Source organism: Balaenoptera ricei, chromosome 3 (genome assembly GCF_028023285.1).
Source record: "Balaenoptera ricei isolate mBalRic1 chromosome 3, mBalRic1.hap2, whole genome shotgun sequence".
Classification (NCBI taxonomy): Eukaryota; Metazoa; Chordata; class Mammalia; order Artiodactyla; family Balaenopteridae; genus Balaenoptera; species Balaenoptera ricei.
Genome location: NC_082641.1, coordinates 39,143,702 through 39,166,193, shown reverse-complemented (window position 1 = coordinate 39,166,193; position 22,492 = coordinate 39,143,702). Strand labels below are relative to the sequence as shown.

Genomic DNA, 22,492 nt, shown 5'->3' with positions numbered 1-22,492 from the left:
CCTTCTTTTAAAAGTATTGATGGAATTCACCCAGACAATTAACCTTTTCCTAGAATGAAAGGCAATCTGTCTGTGACAATTTAGGCCAGTATAATGTTATATTTATTTGGAGAGGTTTAAAGAATTTGACAGGATAAAACCTAACAGCATCCCTATGAAGTGTACGCTGAGGGAGAAGGCGGCATTACTATTTACCATCTTGGCAATGAAGAAACTGAGGCATCAAGCAATTAAGCAACTTGCCCAAGGTTGCAGGCTACGTCACTGATGAGCAAATTATAACACATGGGCCTCCAACTTCCCAAGCTGACAATCATTTCCATTGCCTCCTATTAACATAGCTTACACATGACCCAGAATAAAGGAAGCAATTCTTGGCACAGAGCTGATCCCAGAGTCAGAGTTTGTAGCTATTTTTAGATGCAAGAATGGTCTGGATCTACAGTACAGTATAAATATCCTATACCAAAATCTTCGGTCACCAAAAATGTTTAATTGTATGTAAGGTACTGCAATAGGTTCTTTTTTCCCCCTAAGTGGAAATGCATTTATTGTTTTCTTTTCCTTATACAAATAATAAATGTTTGCTTGAAAAGGAATTCTGATAATGTAGAAAGGGCATAGAAAAACAGGTGGAAAGAATGACGGCTATTAAGCAAATAATATAACTTGTGAATTAAAGGATCTCTTGTTTACCACTGTCTGACACATACCATTTGTTGAATGGATGAATGAGTATTTGACCTCATAAATAAATAACTATCAAAAGAACCAAGAATCAAATTTGGGAATGTAAAAATGTACTTTGCGCTTCCCTGGTGGTGCAGTGGTTAAGAATCTGCCTGCCAATGCAGGAAACATGGGTTCGAGCCCTGGTCTGGGAAGATCCCACATGCTGCGGAGCAACTAAGCCCGTGCGCCACAACTACTGAGCCTGCACACTAGAGCCCACGAGCCACAACTACTGAGCCCGTGTGATGCAACTACTGAAGCCTGCGTGCCTAGAGCCCGTGCTCTGCAACAAGAGAAGCCACCATGATGAGAAGCCCACGCACCGCAACGAAGAGTAGCCCCCGCTCGCGACAACTAGAGAAAAGCCCACGCACAGCGATGAAGACCCAATGCAGCCAAAAAATAAATAAATAAAATAAACAAATTTTAAAAAAGAATAAATCTTTAAAAAAACATGTACTTTGGATGCACATCTGCAAATGGAGTAGATGGGGTAGTGGGGGAGGGGGAGTGGCACAGAAGCTTTGTGGGCCCCGAGACTGGAGAAATCACTATTCCCTTCCTCCCCAGAGAAAGGCAATGACTCAGAGTAATACCATAAACTTGCAAGGGCCTCTAGGGGCAGTGCAAGCCTTGAAACCACCATATGCAAACTCAACCCATAATGTGTGGTATTGTCAATTAGATTATTAATTTCTACTTATAATGATGAGCTTTAAACCTTTCTCCAAGTGTTTGGCAGTGGAAAGGCCTCAATAATTCAATAAGATGTGCTTTTCCAAGTGCTGGATTCCAGCCCAGGGATATATTGGACTTTCATAATAAACCCTGATCCTTGCTCATCAAACTCTTCCACCAAAACCTCCCTAATGGCCAAAAATATAAACTCATGCTCTCAAGGAGTCTGGTGTCTTCCAAAGTTCTTTTGAGATTCTGTGTTACATCTGAACTATTTAGGTGTAATTTACATTTGAAAGAATATTAGTTTTGATTTCAACATTAAAATGTTTTGAAATTACTACCATTAATTAAAATTGGCAGTCGAGGAAGATGGTACCAGATTTAACTTTTGCCTTAAGATATTCCAACAAATTCTTAGTCTGAGTTTGAGAGCCGAGCATTCGGATTATGATTATGCAATTACCCTCCAAAGTCACAGTGGTAGCATGCCAAAACACTGATGTAATTTAATTAAAACATCCTAGTACAAAACAATTTTCATTTTTTTATGATTTTAATTATACTCTCATATAATAGAAAAGTCTACACTTCACCACATGGCCAGTACTCTCAGATATTTTAAAAATATCATTTCACTCAAGCAAAACTGAACTGTACAAGACCACAAGATGATATACTTACTTGTGTCATTTCTCTAATAGAAGTTATGCTGTCCAATGCTTTCATTACTCGATCATAGTTCTTCTTCTGTTTGAATGGGGGAAAAAATAGTATTCACCATAAGCCTTTGCAAGTCTGCACATTACTGGAGAGACGTATTATTTATGTACCTGAGTTTTCCGTCAGGGTCAATTTGAAAGCAATGACTGTGTTGTGTACACAAAAGGGAAGACTTTAATAAGATGGCTCAAGGACATAGGATTTATAACTGAGCCAGAGGGAAGAAAAAAGAAAATAATGCCAGTTTTAGTGTAAATACATAAAATGATGTTCAGCTTACAGGGGAAAAGCTATAAATACAAAAAAGATATTAGGCTCCTGATTCTTGTTGTCACCACTAAAAAATTAAGCCATGATGAATAAAGCAAGCACAGAATCCTTCTAAAACACAAAAATCCACTTTAAATCTTACAGTTTCATTTTGCTTTTAGTTTCTTTTGATTGGAAGATTGTTACCAAACAAGTATGATTAATAAGTGTGTAAATGACAGCATACACTCAACTGATAACTCATTTTTAAGCACACTGAAAATATGTGCACTGTTGCCACTTATGAAGGAGGGAAAGTTTTTCCAAGAGAATTTTATATAGTCATTGTTTCCATAAAATGATTTCAAGATGAATAGTAATAGAAACTAAGGCAATTTTGGCTCTCATGTAATTTGAAAATCATGTTATTTCAGAAGAATTCTGCCAAACTTCCCTGAATATTTATAAAATTGTTTTCTCAAGAAATGTCAGTTGATCAACAATACGTAATAAACTTTCACTAACCTTCAGATAACTGGGGAGGGAGAGAGGGGAGGGCAAGAGAGGATGAAATAAAAATACAAAAGAAAAGGGAAAATTTGTCCCTTTACCCATGATCCTTAAAATTAAAATGAGATTACATAAGTTAGAATCTCAAAAAATATATGATGAAATTAAAATAATCATATTGACCATTATAAACCAATTTATTACAGTTATTTACCTACCTTCCATGCAGATGGGATGTGTAAAGATCAGAATTTGAGGGGATTAAATGGGTCTAGTTTCATGAAGGCAAAGTTAGGAAAATGATTTTAAAGGAGAAAAGGAGAGGAGAAGTAACAGGATACATGAAAGACAAGGTGGAAGTAAATCAAATTGGTGGAAAAAGAATCATATTTGCTAAATGGATACAGAGTTCGTGACAGGTCATCGATATGATGAGACAGTAATTTAGCTAACACAGAAGAAAGCTAATGAGACTAAAATCTCAATTATTGTTAAAGGAAACTTGTGATTGATGTGCCAGGATAACTACTTACCCTTGGGTTGAAGGCCAGCATCTGAGGATCGTTAGGATCTACCACAGAAGGATATGGCTCGAAAATGACAACTTTTCTAGGAGATTCCAATGCAGACCTACACATGGATACTAGTAGATCTACCACCTTGAAATACATACATAAGATAGTTACTATCCTTCAGGTTTTATCAAATGCTTTGCCATTGTCTCTCCCTCTCATGGTAGTTAATTAGGAAAGATTCAGGATGGCTAGCAATCTCTGAAATCTGTCATTTGTGGCTTTAGATCAAATTTGACCAAACCTGACTATTAATGTAAAGTAACTAATATTTAAAGTTACTTTAATATGTGTTATTTAAAGTAACACATATTAAAGTAACTAATATGTGTTGCTTCCAACTACTCACGTCTTCATATCTGTCTTTAACATGTCTTTGTCATTAACACATACTACGTGCTAACATTGTTGTAGGTTCTGTGGAAAGACAATGAACAAGACAGGTCCTTGAAAAGGTCTCGTGAAATTTTCCTTTCAATGGAGAAGATGTGCTGAAAAATCAGTTAAATATATGTTTAAAGACATATAGTGTCTGGTACTGTTAAATGCTATAAAAATAATGCTGGCATTAGAGACTTAGGCAGTAGGGGGGACTATTTTAGCGTGGCCAGGAAACGTGGTGACGTTTCAACAGAGACCTGAACGAAGTGGGAGATGGAGACGTGACTATCTGGGGAGAAACCATTCTGGGTGAAGGAAACTGCAGAAAGTGAATCTGACATGCCCCAAGGACAGTAAATCTCCTGACACCATCTTACTTCTTCCTACTCTCCTCTGACAAAGGCTATTAATGTCCTCTGATTTGTTAAATAAGATGGCTTTATTCCTACGTGCGTCTATGACTCCTTCGCACAATTCACTAAGAGGCAAGGCGACATAGCAGTTAAGAGCGTGGCTCCCCTCCCTAGTTCCCAAAAACAACACGCTCTAGCAACTGAATCAAGAAAGCCGATACCGTTTAAACGGAGAGAGCTCATCAGAACGGACCTACCTATAGCGTAAAGACAAGATACTTCATAAGGAAGCAGCTGACTTAATCTTTATAGGGGAAGATATTTCCAGAAAGTTTTGAAACAGGCATTTAAAAAATGCACAGTAAGAGTAGGACAATTTTTGATTCTTATGGTTAACGAGGGGGTATTGTGACCTAATGACTGTAGGGCTCACTATGTTGTGTGTATACTCACAAAACACATCCACCCAATCACAGCATCCAGAATTTCCAGTGACCTAAAATAATTAGCAACACTCAAGCCATCGGGTATAGGATCTATAAATAACACATTCCAAAGTACACAGACATAGATACCCACAGGACTTACTCAGAAAACAGCAGAACTGAAACAGCTAATATGATTCTACCACACTATTCCATTTATGTGTGTGTGTGTGTGTGTGTGTTTGCAATAAATTGGATTCAAAGCAACAGATAATAATAATAAAGACAAATTAAAACCCTCCTTTTTGTTTTCCTCTCCCATACTCATACTCCTTCTACCCCAGAAAGATGCACCATAACCCAGATACAAATTGTTTTCAGCATTATCTGGTCTCCTAATATAGTAAAACCCAAGCAAGAATTTCTGAGAAAGAATCATCAGTAACATAAAAGAGCCTTTTTTGAAACTTTTGGGGCCATGAATTGGTACAATCTTATAAATACCTTAAAAAATTATATGTCATAGTATGCACTTGAAGCTTTGTAAAAATACATACCCTTCATGTATGTATGATCAAATGATCTTTGACAAGGGTGCCAAGACCACTCAGTGGGGAAAAGACAGTCTTTTCTACAAATGAGGGTGGGAAAACTGGATATACGCATGCAGAAGAATGAAGCTGGACCCTTATCTTATACCACACACAAAAATTAAATCAAAATAGAATAAAAATCTAAACATAAAACCTTAAACTGTAAAATTCCTACAAGAAAACAGGGGGAAGCTTTATGACATTGGATCTGGCAGTGATTTTTTAGATATAGCACCAAAGCCATGGGCAAACAAAAACAAAAATTGGCAATAGGACTATATCAAACTTTTACGCATCAAAGGACAAAAATCAAGAGAGTGAAAAAACAACATGGAATGGGAGAAAATATTTGCAAATAATTTATCTGATAAGAGGTTAATAACCAGAATACATAAAGAACTCCTATAACTCAACAATAAAAAATCATATAACTTAATTTTAAAATGGGCAAAAGAACTGAATAGACATTTCTTTTAAGAAGCCATACATACAAATGGCCAAAAAGCATATGAAAAGATACTCAACATCACTAGTCATCAGAGAAATGCAAATAAAAACCACAATGAGATATCACCTCACAACCATTAGGATGGCTACTATCAAAAAAACAGAAAATAAAAAGTGTTGGTGAGCACATGGAGAAATTTGTACCCTTGTGCATTGTTGATGGGATTGTAAATTGGTGTAACCACTATGGAAAACAGTATGGAGGTTCCTCTAAAAACCTAAAAATAGAAATTCCATATGATCCTGCTGTAAGTGACAATCCCACTTCCGGGTATATATCCAAAAGAATTGAAAGAAGGATCTTGAAGAGATGTTTGCACACCCATGTTCACAACAGCATTATCCACAACAGCCAAGAGGTGAAAACAACCAAAATATCCATAGATGGGTGAATGGATAAACAAAATGTGGTACACACATATAATGAAATACTATTCACCCTAAAGAAGGAAAAGTCTGTCACCTGTTACAAAATGGACATTGAGGACATTATGCTAAGTGAAATAAGCCAGTCACAAAAAGTCAAATACTATATGCCTACACTTGTGAAGAATCTAAAGTAATCAAATTCACAGAAACAGAAAGTAGAATGGTGGGTAGGGAGAAAATGGGAGTTTTTCAACAGGTATAGAGTTTCAGTTCTGCAAATGGAAAAGTTATGGAAATCTGTTTCACAACAATGTGAATATACTCAACACTACTGAACTGTGCACTTAAAAATGATTAATATAGTAAATTTTACGTTATGTGTTTTTTACCACAACAAGAAAGGCACAAATGGATACAAAATAACCTGAACAATGTTCCCCTTTCAATCAAATACTTTAATTAAAAATCTTGTGCCCAAAGCTTCAAAGCAATCAAAACTACCCAAAAAAGCAAATGCATTGTTTTGCCAATAATTTCACTAGTGGACTTAAGTAAATTATAATGAAAATAATGGATGGAGGGGTAAAGAAGTTAATTAACAGAATATTTTTGTTAATGTATGTCTTAACCTAACTGAAAAGAAACAGTGTAACCATGCTGGCAAAATTCCTTGCTGTCCTCCGAAGTTTCATACTCCTTGCTTTCAAGGTATAGGGCTACTACTGCCTGGAAGCAACGGCACTGCAGGGGACATTTCTACCCCTTTTGTTTAAGTCAGGCCGTAAGACTAGTTTTAACCAATGGACAGAAAGTGGAAAGAGGCTGAGCTGATGAAAAAACAGGCGCTCCTTCTCGCTTTTTCTCCCTTCCCCTCTACTATATGCCAGTATTGAAGACAGCGGACTCACGTGATGGACGGAATCCGGTTCCCTCAGTGATCACACAGTTGCCCAACAAACATTCTAACCGAACAGTCGTGTGAGTTAGAAATAAAAGCCTACCATCTTAAGTCACTTTAATTTTATGGTTTATCTGTTATAGGAGTTAGCATTCAGAATCTTTGAACAAAGAAAGGTTTATGTTACACTGTTTGGATTTGTACTCTATTTACATATGCTAATTTTTCCACAGAGTAAAATGATGTACAATGTATTCTGGAAAAGAAGCGAATTTAAAATTGTAGACTAATGGCCTTCAAATATTTCAAGAGTAATTCCTTTTATCTTTTCTTTTTTTAAATGAAAATTGTATATGAGAGCCCCAAAACATAAAAGAATAAAATGGAGCTGCTGTTCTGGTTACAGCAGTACTCGGAGGCCCTGAATCCCGGCCGCTGAGACACTCTGATCGCAGCCCAGCCTCCTGCAGATCCCTCTAAAGAATGTTCTTGCAACCTCCAGAGCTCCACAGAGCACCACTAAAAATGCAGGAGTCAACTGATGCAACAAGGCTACAGAGATACAGTTTTTATTTAGAAAAGGAATCCATTTCCATGTAATCTCTAGGATTATAACCAGAATATTGGGGTATCTCCTTTAAAGTGGTGAAAAGAATATTCTGCATTGACTTTGGAGTAGAATCACTAAACTCTCTGAGTTTTTTGGATACTGATCTTTAGAGCTGAATCACTGAATTGATCTGATCGAGTATTTGTGCTTTGTTACTATCATTATATAATCCAAAAGTAATTTCACTTTAAGAACCATTATTTTTAGAGATGTATCTATAATAAGAAGGAAAAAAGCACCTATTATTCTTTCAACCTAGCCTACTGTTAATATGTTAGTTTTCCTTCTAATCAATTATTCCTTATTTCTAGGCTTTACTTCCTTCCCTTTTCAAATTGTACGAGGGATACTTTACTTCCAGTAAAATGTATAAATATTAACTATACTACTTGAAAAATTATACATATATATATACACACATACATATCCATGTAAATATACACGTATGTGCGTATGTACACACACCTGTGTAAAGTTTATTTTTACATAGCTATAAATAGCATATATTAAAGTACCTTTCTTTGAGCAATATTAGTTTCAAGGGATGAGAAAAACGTTACCATTTTTAAAAAGAGATAAAGACTCACCATGGATAGATACATTTGAGAAACCCTCTAAGTATAGGCTAGTCATTTTCTTCAGTTTTAGGCATTCTCAGAGCTTTTAGTATGCAAATTTGTACACATTGGGTATGGGGCAATATGAAGCTGCATTTTTGGAATTTATTTTAATCATGGAATCATTTTTCACATCGCATATGATCAATGTTCTGTTTGTGTTATTTTCATTTGTAACTCATTACATCACAAATATGGTCCTTAAAATTTCATCAAGTGGATGCATCTCAGTTTAGTTAATCAGTGAAATAACGACGTTAAGGGAGTCTAAATCCATGAGGCATGGGTCGTCTGTGTTAACTGTTGTACCTTAGTCTAGTGTACGGCCTGTTTCATAACAGGCATTTGATACTTACTGTAAGAATGACCAGATGTCTGTTGCATGATCATTCTTCCCACCCATCTTTGTGAATTTTATACAATTCTTTTACATTTAGCTTCCTTTGATTTTTAGTGAGGCTAAGTATTTTCTCATGTTTCTTTACTAACTATAGGTCCATATTTGTGAATTGTGCATTCATTTCCTCTATGAATTTGTGATGATCTTCATGTTTTTTGTCTTAATTTTCATGAGTTTCTATGTAATTAAGTTTGTAGCAAAACATACTTTTTCATAAGTGTGTTAGCTCTTATTTTTTCAAGTAAAAAATGTGAAGTATGTATGGACTCAGATCTGTTGATATTTTTCTTTATGATTTTTTGTATCTGCATAAATGCATGAATCTGAGGCCCTACCTAGGCTGTGCATGCTCTAGTGTGGGTATAATACTTTTAAACAAAACTATTCTTTAAGCCATTTGGAATTTGTTTTTGCACACAGCATAAAGAGCTAACCTGTTTTCCCCTCCATGTTGCAGGTCATTTGTTCCCACCTTCACTAAACCATTTTTATTTTACAACATGATGTGATACCTCCTTTAATATGTATTAAATGTATTTATAACTTGATCTATTTTGGGGATAATCTGACTTTCTACTCTTTGCCAGTACTATATTTTTTCAAAATATCATAGGATTACATAATATGGTTTTGTATTTGGTTGGTCTAGCCTCACTTAATTAACACTCATTATTTTTTGTTTTCTGTAATTTTTTTCTCATCTATTTATTAGTATTTCAGTCAGGTTCCATAAATGAACAAAACTAGTTGAAATTTTAATGACATTGCATGAAGTAATAAATTTTGGCATCTTTACAACTGATTTTTTTCCTTTCCAGAAACATGGGATTCTTCTCTACTTTCAAGTTGTTTCTTTGTTTTTATATTTTTCTTCCTATGTCATAAACATTGCTATTGTAAAATTGAATGCTCTCTTTTTATTACATGTTCTGTCCATTATCTTTTCACCTAAGTTTTAAAAGTAAATTGGCTTCCATTTTATGGCACTATAACTTTACAAATAAACATTACATAATGCAAGTGCAAGGGTTTCAGTATCTCAATTTCACCATATAAGAAAGGAACGTATTACTTTTCAAACAATTAAAGTCGGTTTAACTTCTCCTCTTGGCAATTGCAAAAGGACAAAAAACACACATTAGATAAAGCTGGCAAAATTTAGTTTCTATCTAGAAATATCAAATGCTGGTTTGCTTTCTTAATCTATCAAGAAACTATCAAAAATTCATCCCAAAGAAGGGTAAAGTTAGCTAGTGGATCAGAATAAACTTTTCAAATCAAAATATAGAATAGTTAGTATCATGTGTTACTACCTGAGCTCCAGTTGCTATTTCATCAGCAGCTTCATTCATTACTCCCAGGGTTTGAAAAGCAAATACACACAGCTCTCGTTCACACACAGTAGGCTACAAAAGAAAGGGGAATCAATTCAACATTTTTTCCCCATCCTCCAATTCCTAAATTAAATGTATGACATTCTTTATAATAAATAGAAAATGCAAAGTTTTAGAATATTAAAAAGAAAGAAATATTATTTACAATAGCCTAGATGTGGAAGCTACCTAAGTGCCCATTGACAGATGAATGGACAAAGATGTGGTATATGTATAAATACAATGGAATATTACTCAGCCATAAAAAAGAACAAAATATTGCCATTTTCAAGAACATGGATGGACCTCGAGGGCATTATGCTAACTGAAATAAATCAAACAGAGAAAGACAAATGCTGTATGATTTCACTTACATGCATCTAAAAAAAGAAACAAATGAACAAACATAACAAAATATAAACAGTCATAGATACAGAGAACAAACAGGTGGTTGCCAGAAGGGAGGTAGGTGGTAGGATGAGAGAAATAGGTGAGAGAGATTAGGAGGTACAAACTTCCAGTTACCAAATAAATGAGTCACAGGAATGAAATGTAGAGTGTGGGGAAGGTAGTCAATAATAATGCAGTATCTTTGTGTGGTGACAGATGGTAACTAGACTTACCATGGTGATCATTTTGTAATGTATAGAAATTTCAAATCACTATGTTGTGCACAAGGAACTAACGAAGTGTTGTATGTAGGTCAATTATACTTCAAAAACAAACAAATTCATAGTAAAAGAAATCAGATTTGCCATTACCAGAGATGGAGGGGTGGGGGGAAGGGGAATTGGAGGAAGGTGGTCAAAAGGTACAAACTTCCAATTATAAGATAAATAACTACTAGGAATATAATGTATAACATAATTAATATAATTAACACTGGTGTATGTGAAAGTTAAGAGAGTAAATCGTAAGAGTTCTCATCACAAGGAAAAAATATTTTTCTCTTGTTATTTTATTTTCCATTAATATGAGATGATGGGGCTTCCCTGGTGGCGCAGCGGTTGAGAGTCTGCCTGCCAATGCAGGGGACACGGGTTCGAGCCCTGGTCTGGGAGGATCCCACATGCCGCAGAGCAGCTAAGCCCGAGAGCCACAATTACTGAGCCTGCGCGTCTGGAGCCTGTGCTCCGCAACAAGAGAGGCCGCGACAGTGAGAGGCCCGCGCACTGCGATGAAGAGTGGCCTCCGCTCGCCGCAACTAGAGAAAGCCCTCGCACAGAAACGAAGACCCAACACAACCACAAAAAAAAAGATGTTTAAAAAAAAAAAAATGAGATGATGCATATTCACTAACTTATTGTAGTAATCATTTCATGATGCATGTAAGACAAATCATTGTGCTGTACACCTTAAACTTATACAGTGCTGTATGTCACTTATATCTCAATAAAACTGGACGGGGGAAAAGGGAAGAAATATCACTTTAAAGAATTAAATTTCTAAATTTAGGTAACAATTAGTAAATAATCATTTACTGATACAGAGTCACAAATATGATTTAAAAATTCATTTTAGTTAGTTTTAGGCACTTGGAATGATTTAGCAATGGATGAAAATATCCTTTAATTGGAAAATCCATCTCGCCTGCTTAATACACATTTACACATGAGATGCACTAAAAAAAAACAGATACCTAAGCTGGTGATATACTAATTAAACCACAAAGCTGTGTAAAACAGATATAAAAAGGAGAATTCCATTTCTTCCTAGGTAATTTTCTCTGGAAGAAATAGCATGACTCTGCTTACTTGCTACCCAGCTTTTGAAAGATTGGTTTTGTTGCAAAGACTTTTGACTTCAATAACCTCCTAGAGTCAACAGCACTGAAATATACACTCTGCAATTGCTTTGGAAGAGCTCTCATCTTTCAAATCTGATACAGTGTCATCTGTCTGATTTATCTTATCTCCCAAGTTACATTGCATTAGGTAGCTGATGAGGCCTAACACGATGCAGCCTGTGGTGCCCGGCACAGCAGACAGACGCATTTGTTAGTGCCAGTGCTCCTATGTTCACGCATTTCAGAGGACAGTTTCATCTACTGCTTAACTAGTGGGGAAGGATGGCCCCATTCTGAGCATCCTTTATGATCAGAATAGGCCCACATGGTCGCTTTGCAGACGAAAAGCATGACCAATCACACAAAGATTTCTGATTGACATTCCCCAAAGAGAATTTTCGAAACAAATAAATTGATATATTTCCTTTGTCAGCCTTAAAAGGACAGTTTGATTCTATTTCAGAAACATCAGGAAAAACTACCTATGGTAGGAAACTCATTGGAAAAAGTTCTTCATCCAGCCTCAAGCGATATATACTGCTGCATATATTTGGATATACTTAGAGCAGACTGTTCAATTTCTACCACTTTTTCTTCTACTTTACCATTTAACCTATTCTTAATCTATTTTTTCATGTGTATGTGCATGTATGTTTCTTCCTCAACTTCCCCCGCTGACATTGGGTTGTTTCTTTTGTTTACTTTAGGGGAGCATGGTATGGTCTGAAATAATAACATGAACCGTTTTATTGCATATTTACTATAGTGTCAAACACTGTATTGGTGTCTGAGGATAGTGAAACTATACACAAACAAGAACCTGGGGAACATAAACCTTGGAAATCATAAAGGGCCATAGGAATTAATACGTGTACTCTACCAGACACCCAAAGTTCACTGAGGAAGTAAACAGAGACACAGAAGGTACTTTGTTTTTGAGAATACTACTGCCAAATAACCATACACTTTTTTATGACTAAAATCCATCAATCCCAAAGCTGAATATCAGGATAAGGCTCATTTAGTATATACGAGTAATGATTGGTTTTTATTTTTTTATTTGAACCCTGGATAATTAATTATACTTACTTTGTGATCATCCTAAAATATATGTATGTATGTATGTGTGTTCACATACATATTCAGGGAATATAAGTAGAAACCACCATTTTGGTACCAAATTGTTGCCTTAAGCAATATAAATGAAAATGAAATAAAATACTCTGCTAAACTAGATTGGAAGATAATTTTTTTGGAAGATAATTTTTTGAAATTTGAATATTCTATCACCACACTTTGTAGCCAATCCTAGGTATTCATGTGCCACCCTGACTTTGTCTCAAATGATTTTTTACCAATTTCACCCAGACCTCGTGGTCTTTATCTTGGGTAACAAATGCGCAACAACAGTTCAATGTTTTCTCCTGAATTACTATTTCATGCCCCTCCCACATCTGTTTATACTCAAACCTCTAAATCTCCAAATTACATGGACTTACCAGCTGACCCATTATTTTAAATAATAAACCTACGTTCCTAATGTAAAGCTATGGATTAATTACTTTATAGACACTCCTTTTCTTTTCCGCATTTTTTTTTCACTGAAAAGTGGCCTTTCTTCCCATACTCAAATTTGTAAGGCTGATTTCTAGGAATATCCTGTTACTGCAACTGTTTGAAGAAGGAAATCAGGTATGATAGAAAACTTGCTTTTGGGGGGGAGAAAAGAAAGTTTGCTATCATACTGAAAAATTTGAAGTAGAACTACGCATTACATTCTTATAAAAATAATTTTCTCTTCCTTTTTTTTTTTGGTAAGGAAAGTGCTTTATTATGAATTTCTTTGATTATTCGTGGAATAACCTTTTTAGACATGTTCATTAGCATTTGGAATTTCCTCTTATAACGGTTCTTTTTTTTAAAATATATTTATTGGAGTATAACTGCTTTACAATGGTGTGTTACTTTCTGCCTTATAACAGAGTGAATCAGCTATACATATACATATATCCCCATATCTCCTCCCTCTTGCATCTCCCTCCCACCCTCCCTATCCCACCCCTCTAGGTGGTCACAAAGCACAGAGCTGATCTCCCTGTGCTATGCGGTTGCTTCCCACTAGCTACCTATTTTACATTTGGTAGTGTATATATGTCCATGCCACTCTCTCACTTCATCCCAGCTTACTCTTCCCCCTCCCCGTGTCCTCAGGTCCATTCTCTACGACTGCGTCTTTATTCCTGTCCTGCCCCTAGGTTCTTTAGAACCATTTTTTTTTTTTTTTTAGATTCCATATATATGTGTTAGCATACTGTATTTGTTTTTCTCTTTCTGATTTACTTCACTCTGTATGACAGACTCTAGGTCCATCCACCTCACTGCCAATAACTCAATTTCGTTTCTTTTAATGGCTGAGTAATATTCCATTGTATATATGTGCCACATCTTCTTTATCCATTTGTCTGTCGATGGACACTTAGGTTGCTTCCGTGTCCTGGCTATTGTAAATAGAGCTGCAGTGAACATTGTGGTACATGACTCTTTTGGAATTATGGTCTTCTCAGGGTATATGCCCAGTAGTGGGATTGCTGGGTCATATGGTAGTTCTATTTTTAGTTTTTTAAGGAACCTCCATACTGTTCTCCATAGTGGCTGTATCAATTTACATTCCCACCAACAGTGCAAGAGGGTTCCCTTTTCTCCACACCCTCTCCAGCATTTCTTGTTTGTAGATTTTTTGATGATGGCCATTCTGACTGGTATGAGGTGATACCTCACTGTAGTTTTGACTTGCATTTCTCTAATGATTAGTGATGTTGAGCATCCTTTCATGTGTTTGTTGGCAATCTGTATACCTTCTTTGGAGAAATGTCTATTTAGGTCTTCTGCCCATTTCTGGATTGGGTTGTTTGTTTTTTTGATATTGAGCTGCATGAGCTGCTTGTAAATTTTGGAGATTAATCCTTTGTCAGTTGCTTCATTTGCAAATATTTTCTCCCATTCTGAGGGCTGTCTTTTCATCTTGTTTATGTTTTCCTTTTCATTAGGTCCCATTTGTTTACTTTCGTTTTTATTTCCATTTCTCTAGGAGGTGCGTCAAAAAGGATCTTGCTGTGATTCATGTCATAGAGTGTTCTGCCTATGTTTCTTCCTTTCTTTTTAAAATAGCGACTATGGAGGTAGTAATATTGTGAATAATTTATGTACTATACTAACACCATACTAAGTAAATGCCAGTGAATTTTTAAAGTAACAATGTTATATCTATCAATCATTTTTTATTAGAACATTCTATAGAGTATTCAAGATATAAATGAGTTTAATTTTGAGATAACAATTTGTCAACTAGTTTTTGTAGAGCACTGATCCTCTCCCAGATCCTCTCCCATGTTTATCCACATTTTATTTGAAAGGAGTTCAAAACGTCAACACAAGATGGCGTACTAAAAGAAAGTTCTCAAATTGTAAGTAATCAAGATTAGATGTCTCACAGAAAGGACATCCTATTCAAGGAAAGAAACTGATTCATTTTTCCTTAATAAAATATGCAGTTATACTGTAATTAGCATTCTCCCGCCTTGAGCCGACTGCCAGCCAATACCGTGCTCCCAACAAATTCTGCTATAACTATATCATTTGCACAGAAAACTCCAGCATCAATTCAAAATAAAATGTAGTCATTGAATAGCTATCGCTGGATAAGTGAAATTGTGTGTTTTATTAAACATACTTTAATACAAAGTATGTATGCCTAAATATCACCCAAAATGTACATTATTTACTAATTCGAGTTTACAATAAATCTATTAGTTTCAATTTATAAAATATTATCTATTCTTAATGTTATACTATTATATTGCCTTCAAACAATTAGTCCCTATAACGTAAACTGCAAAACCATGGCAAGTCCCTCCTGCCATTACACGTAACATACATAATATATCTGCAATATAATATTCATTATGCACCATTTAAAAACATGGGGAACTTTATATGTCCCTAAGTTAAGATTCATTTTAGAAATTTTTAAGCTAAGATGAATACATTTTTAATTTTATTTGAATCAAAGCAATTTAAATGTGAGCAGTAAAAACATGTTTCCAAAAAATGGCTTTAAGCCCTAAAGAATATTTTAGAACCTAACTGCACTTTAGAAACTTTGTGTTTTCAATGAATTTAAATTACTTCCTACTGAAAATAGAAATGACATAACTCAAGAGAATCTAGCTATGTATTTATATATAGCACAGTGTAGGTGAGTGGTTTTCAAACCTTTTTTTGCCATGGTCTTTTTTTTCAAACAAAATATTTCATGTAAGCCCAATATATAAAACAGATAAAAGTGGATACTGTTCCAGTTGGAGCATATGTGCACAGTTCAGTTCTCCTAGCTATAAAACAGGGATAAAATCAGATCTAGTTCACCAGGTTGCTAAAAGGACTAAGTGAGAAAGAGAACCAAGTGAGATATGTTTTATAAAATCTCCTTGAGGTATAGAGAGCTGTTTAAATATTAACAGTATTAGGTAACCTGGATAAGCTGTCTCTTCTACTTGTTTCAACCCAATGTATATACAAAAATTAGTGTTTAATAAGAATTTTCATTGAGGCATATCATGAAGTGGTATTTTTTTTTCATACCCGTGGTTTATCAAAACTCTTAATTTGTTGCTACACTATTTCTTGCTAAAAAAGAAATGAACAATGTAAATACAACTTCATAATTTAAAAACAAGTGTTGAAAACATATGAGAATAATTAAGAGTATCTAGTGGAAACACAAAACCTACATGACTTTAATTCTCTGTGTTTCCAGTTTTATAGTCAGTACTTTGGGTGCTTTTCATGGTTTGGAAGAGAGACACATTTGGGGTAGGGAAAGATTTACTGTCCATTAAGAAAGACAGGAATCCCACAGAGGTCAAGACAGATCCACAATAAGATAGGATCAGGCCTGGTTAGGCCCCAATATACATGGTGATCCCTATTGTCCTATAAAACTAAAGTTGTTTGAACATTAAAACCAATTTCTGCTCAATTTGGATGTAAAAATAATTATATTTTTGAACTGAAAGTTTTTTGGCATAATTATTTAGTTTAGCCTGTATTTCAGAACTTGAAATGTTAACTTCTATGAAATGCATTGAGGGGGAGCAGGGAGAAAATAGGCTATGCTTTTTCATCCATTTTTTAACATCAGACCTAAATACAAGAAGACCTACCTGTTTTCCTCAAGGTAAAATGGGACATATCCAGGTTGACCCACACACTCAGTTTCCCAAAAAGTGGTCATGGGAGTGCCTTATACTATGACCAAATTATAGCTGGGTATTGTTAATTTTCACTCTGAAAATAAGAACCTTAGTTACAAACATTTGTCTATGGTCCACAGCAAGGTTTCTCTGACCTTGCTTTAGTAGGAAAGAGCATTATTCTCAAGAGGTGACAGTAGAATCTCAGGCCTGATAATCCAGAGCAAGTAATGTGGGACATTTTCACACAGCAGGAGAAGAAAATGAAATCATAATTCCCACATCACATATTGATGCGAGAAACAGGAAAGTCTGTTAACCAGGGACACAGAGAATGAGCCTCCAGTATCACTGACAAAGTTCCAACTTTGTAGGGATTCTAAGCCACACAACCACATGAGTGGTTTTATCCAACAGGATTCAGCAGCTCATGTACAGGGTTCAAAGAAGAAGACAAACACCTGCATTGATCCAAGAATTGGGTGTTTAAGGTGACTCTAACAAAAAGACAAGGGCACTAGGAATTTATAGGCTGATGAAAGCAGTGGTGATTTTGGCAGTAAATCCTTGTTTTCTTGTTTTGCGAACACACTTGAAGACCAAAATCAACATTTTAAAGCATCTCCAAAACAGTCTAGTGCATTAACACTCTAGCTGATTCCAAAACAGAGAACCAGTGGTTTGGTTTTCTGATCACAATGCAGACTGTACTGCCGAACTGAAATTCTGGGACTCTGAACAACCCTCCTGATAATGTGAGTTTTATGCAGATCCACAGTATTACATGTCAGGACTCACACCTGAGAGTGATATTTATAACCTTTATAAACAAAAGACAAAATCAGAGCATTGTGGTATTTCTAAATAAGTAGTTTAGTTCTTCATGTTGCGAAAGTGTGACATGCTTACCTAGACCTCTGAGTAAAGTGGCAGAACAGGAAAGCAGTGAGTAAAATTTTAGGACTTTTGGGAAATAGGAGTAAAAGGGGACTTACGTCATTTAAAAAACAATCAGGCTTGAAGAAAAGAGACAAAACATAAGAAACAATTTGAATTTTGACAGAGAAAGATCTAACAAACGTAATAAACATTAGGCAGAGAAATCTATAGAAATAGAGTTTTATCTAACCTATTTAATCATCCTATGGGGCTATGACTTATCCTCTTTATAGCTCGAGGATTTATTGCAGTTTTTAATGTGTTATATGGGCTGAATATTATATTTGTAATAATTGTTACACCTTATTGAAATTATATACTATGTACATTATTGAAATTATAGTAAAACATATTGTGATGTAAATATAAGAGAGAGAGAGAAAAAATGAATATATACCTGATTTAGGCGAAATATCTGTTTAACAGAACCAGGAGGTAGTTTTGTTTACTTTTCTTCCTTTGAATATGAGATGTTTCTCTATTTTCATTTCCTGATCTGATTTCATAGGTCACTTATCTTACTATTTAAGAAACCAAAGTAAGTTTTCTGATTTCCTTAGATATCAGTCTGAACTGAAGCAACATAAAACCACCTGATAACTAGATATATTTATTTAGAAAACGTTTTCTCTCTTGTTTACAAAAGCATTTCCATTTCTAGAAAGAGACAGCAAACTTCACTGGTGCAGAAAGATAAAGTAAAACAGAACTTGAAGCAAGGTAAAGAGAATACTAACATCAACTATGATATTTCTATCACCTATTATAGGAATGAACTGCCAGTAATTAAACCGTAAAGAGCAAACTCCCAACAGCATGTGTGGTAAATTTCCAGGACATAAAAGTAGTCAATTCAAGCACATGAGTCAAGAGTAGCATCATGATTAAGAACCGTGGCCTTGGTGCCATTCTGCCAGGGTTTGAATCCTGTCCCTATTACCTACTAGCGGTGTGACATAAAAAAAATTACTGTTTTCCTCATCTATAGAGCAGGGACAGTATTAATACCTGTCTAATAGGGTTATTATGAGGATTAAATAAGATAATCCATATAAGGCACTTCAAAAACATGATTACATAAAAAGCACTCAAAAAGCTTATGCCATTAATAACATTACTATTATCTACGGCAAGGAAAATGTCATTGCCATGGATCAAGAAATAAATCAAGATCCACAGATGCACAATGACAAAGTAACAATAGGCCTCCTTAATGGGATAAATTGACATGGTTAAAGGATCCTCTCTCCTCTCATCATAACTATACCTTTCCCTGTATTGACTAAAAAATAACAATCTTGCACAAATATTTAGTAAATTCTGATTTAGTTAAGTTGGGTTTCAGAATAATAATATATCTCTTTGAGAGGAAGAACTGACTGTCAAAAAACAGCATATGGGTGGCAAGAAAAATCTCTTTTATATGTTTCCCATAAACAAATAAAATGAAACAAATATATCATAAAGCCTGACAGTGGTTATGGCCATAAATGGATATTACATATGTTTTTTAAAGTATAAGTCTTGAAATACAAAAAAGTTCTAATAAAATTACCTGTTTCTAGGCTTTGCAATTCATCTTTTCAAACATATATTTCTAAGGACAGGACAAATCTCTCTTAAAAAGTGCAACAGATTCTAGTATGGTGCGTTATACTCATAAAGCCTTCAATAAATGTTTGTGATGCAGTTTTGAAGTCAGACAAAATCAGGTTCAAAGTTCAGCTTCCACTCATACAGCTGGGTGATGCTAAATAAATTACCTAACTTCTTTGAATCTTAACCCCCTTATTTGCACCATGGGCACAAAAATACCTAAACCACAGAGTTTTGTGAAAATCAAACAAGGAAGCAGTATGCAAAATGTCTACACAGGGTGCCTGGCACACAGTGCTCAAGTCATCTGCAAACAGATTGCTTCAGTTTTTCCTGTCCAATACGGATACATTCTATTATTCTTCTCTTCTTAATTGCCTGGCTAGAACCTCCGGTACAATGTTGATTAGAAGTGGCAACAGCATCAAAAAGAATAAACTACTTAAAGATAAATTTATCCAGGGATGTGCAAGACTTGAACACTGAAACTAAAAAACAGTGTAAAAAGAAATTTTAAAAGATCTAGATAAATGGAAGGATACTCTGCATTCGTGGATTGGAAGGATTAATATTAAGATGGCAATACTTCCCAAACTGACCTACAGACCCAAAGCAAACCCTGTCAAAATTCCATCTGCCTTTTTGGCAGATAAGCTGACCCTAGAATTCATATGGAAATGCAAGGGATCCAAACAGTGAAAGCAATATTATAAAAAAAAAAGTTGGAGGACTCACACTTCTTGATTTCAAACTCACTACAAAGCTACAGTTAATCAAGACAGTATAGTACAGGTATAAGGACTGACATACGAATCAGTGGAGTCAAATTAAGAGTTGACCAGTAAATCAAAACATCTATGGTCAAATCATTTTCAACAAGAGAGAGACAAGATCATTTAATTGGGGAAGAAGAGTCTTTTCAACAAATGGTGCTTAGACAACTAGATATCTACATGCAAGAGAATGAATTTGGACAACAACCTCACACCATAAGCAAAAATTAACTCAAAAAGGATCAATGTCTTAAATGTAAGATATAAACTATAAACTCTTAGAAGGAAACATAGGTGCAAATTTTTGTGACCTTGGCTTAGGCAATGGTTCAACTGAAATTTGAATTCCATTAGAATTAAAAATTTGTGTGTCACAGGACACTATCAAGAAAAAGAAAATAGGAGAAAATATTTGCAAATCATATCTCTAACAATGATCTAGTATTCAGAATATATAAAGAACTCTTACAACTCACTAAAGACAAATAACCCAAATAAAAAATGGGCAAAGGATTTACACAGACATTTCTCCAAAGAAGATATACAAATAGCCAATAAGCACATGAAGAGATGCTCAAATCAATAGTCATTAGGGAAGGGCAAATCAAAATCACAATGAGATACCACTTCATGAATGCTAGGATGGCTATAACTGGGGGAAAAAAAGAGGCAAATAACAAGCGCTGGTGAAGATGTGGACAAACTGGAACCATCATACACTGCTGGTAGGAATATACAGTGGTAGAGCCACTGTCAAAAATAGTTCGGTAGTTCCTGAAACAGTTAAGTAGCGTTAACATATGTCCCAGCGATTCCATTAACTGAAGAATGGATGAACAAAAGTCACATATCCATACAATGTAGTCTTATTCCACCATAAAAAGGAATAAAGTTCTGAGACATGTTACACAGATGAACCTCGAAAACATTTTACTAAGTGAAAGAAGCCAGAAACAAATGGCCGCATAATGTATAACTTAGATTTAATGTCCCTTTATATGAAATGTCTAAAACGGCAAATTCACAGAGACAGAAAATATATTAGTGGTTGCCAGGAGATGAGGTGAGGGGAAAATTGGGAGTGATTACTAACATGCATAGGGTTTCTTTTTTGGGGTAATAGAAATGTTCTAGAATTAGGAGTAACATTTGCACAACACTGTGAATGTAATAAAAACCACTGAATTGTACACATTCAAATAGTGAATTGTATATTTATACAAATTTTATCTCAATAAAAAAATTGCAAAAAAAACTTTTGAATTGGATAATTCTCCCCCAAAATACCACTTATACTTTGATTCTTATTTCCCTTAATAATGTCACAAATGTGTCAGTGAGCTGGCATTTTTTTGAAATCTTTACTCTAATTCTCCAGATTCTACTATATACCTCTTCTAACTGGAACAAGGACTAACTTCTACTCTCTGTATTAACTATCTTTAAATTGTGCTGTTTTGAAAAAATAGTGTTTACAAGTTTACATATATATATATACATATTGATATGGATGGATATAGAGATAGATGAATAGACACTGAAGTGATAAATAAGCACAGGTGAGAAATAAGAAACATTTTGCTAATATGAAACAGCTTGATCTTTCACAGACTCCTTCAGAAATAGTGACTCATTTGTCAAAATTATATGACTTTGTGTATTTCGTAATTGGCTCAATAGAGAGTATTTACTGTAAATGCAGTTATTTACTTATTTATTTTTATATCTTAACCCTCTTCATTTATATTCTAAACTGACATTCCACCAATGAGAACTTACCCTAAGCATGGGGCCATTTTGAAACACATGTGGCTCGTCACAAACCACACAGTATTCATTCAACACAGGGATCCGCTGTTCAGCAAACTCAATTGTCTGAATAAGACAATAAAGAGAAAGAATTAAGTCAAGTTCATGCAGGATTTGAAAACCCACTAAAGGCTAAACTATTTCTACAACGGATGGAGGCTTGGCTCATACCTGCACTAGGAAGCCACGGTCTCGTATTGGAATACATTTGGCACCATTTGGCTATAAAAAGCAAAGTAGAAGAAAATAATTTTTTCATTAGGAAAATATGTAAATTATAGCCTTTTACTTTTGCAACAGTGAATACAGATGTGATCTAAGATCACCTGTAATGTAAATTAAATCAC

At 35.0% G+C, this 22,492-nt stretch overlaps 1 protein-coding gene across 3 annotated transcripts in view; it reads right to left on the bottom strand.

Annotated features, from left to right (window-relative positions):
• The window catches only part of PARP8 (poly(ADP-ribose) polymerase family member 8), a 167,795-nt gene that overhangs the window by 22,818 nt on the left and 122,485 nt on the right, over window positions 1-22,492 (bottom strand). For all 3 annotated transcript variants that reach the window (XM_059916361.1, XM_059916359.1, XM_059916360.1), the window contains 5 exons: window positions 22,317-22,367; window positions 22,116-22,211; window positions 9,931-10,023; window positions 3,426-3,551; window positions 2,095-2,160 (listed from right to left, as the gene is read on the bottom strand). In XM_059916361.1, coding sequence (XP_059772344.1) covers window positions 2,095-2,160; window positions 3,426-3,551; window positions 9,931-10,023; window positions 22,116-22,211; window positions 22,317-22,367 — 432 coding nt within the window. The remainder of the gene's footprint in view (window positions 1-2,094; window positions 2,161-3,425; window positions 3,552-9,930; window positions 10,024-22,115; window positions 22,212-22,316; window positions 22,368-22,492) is intronic.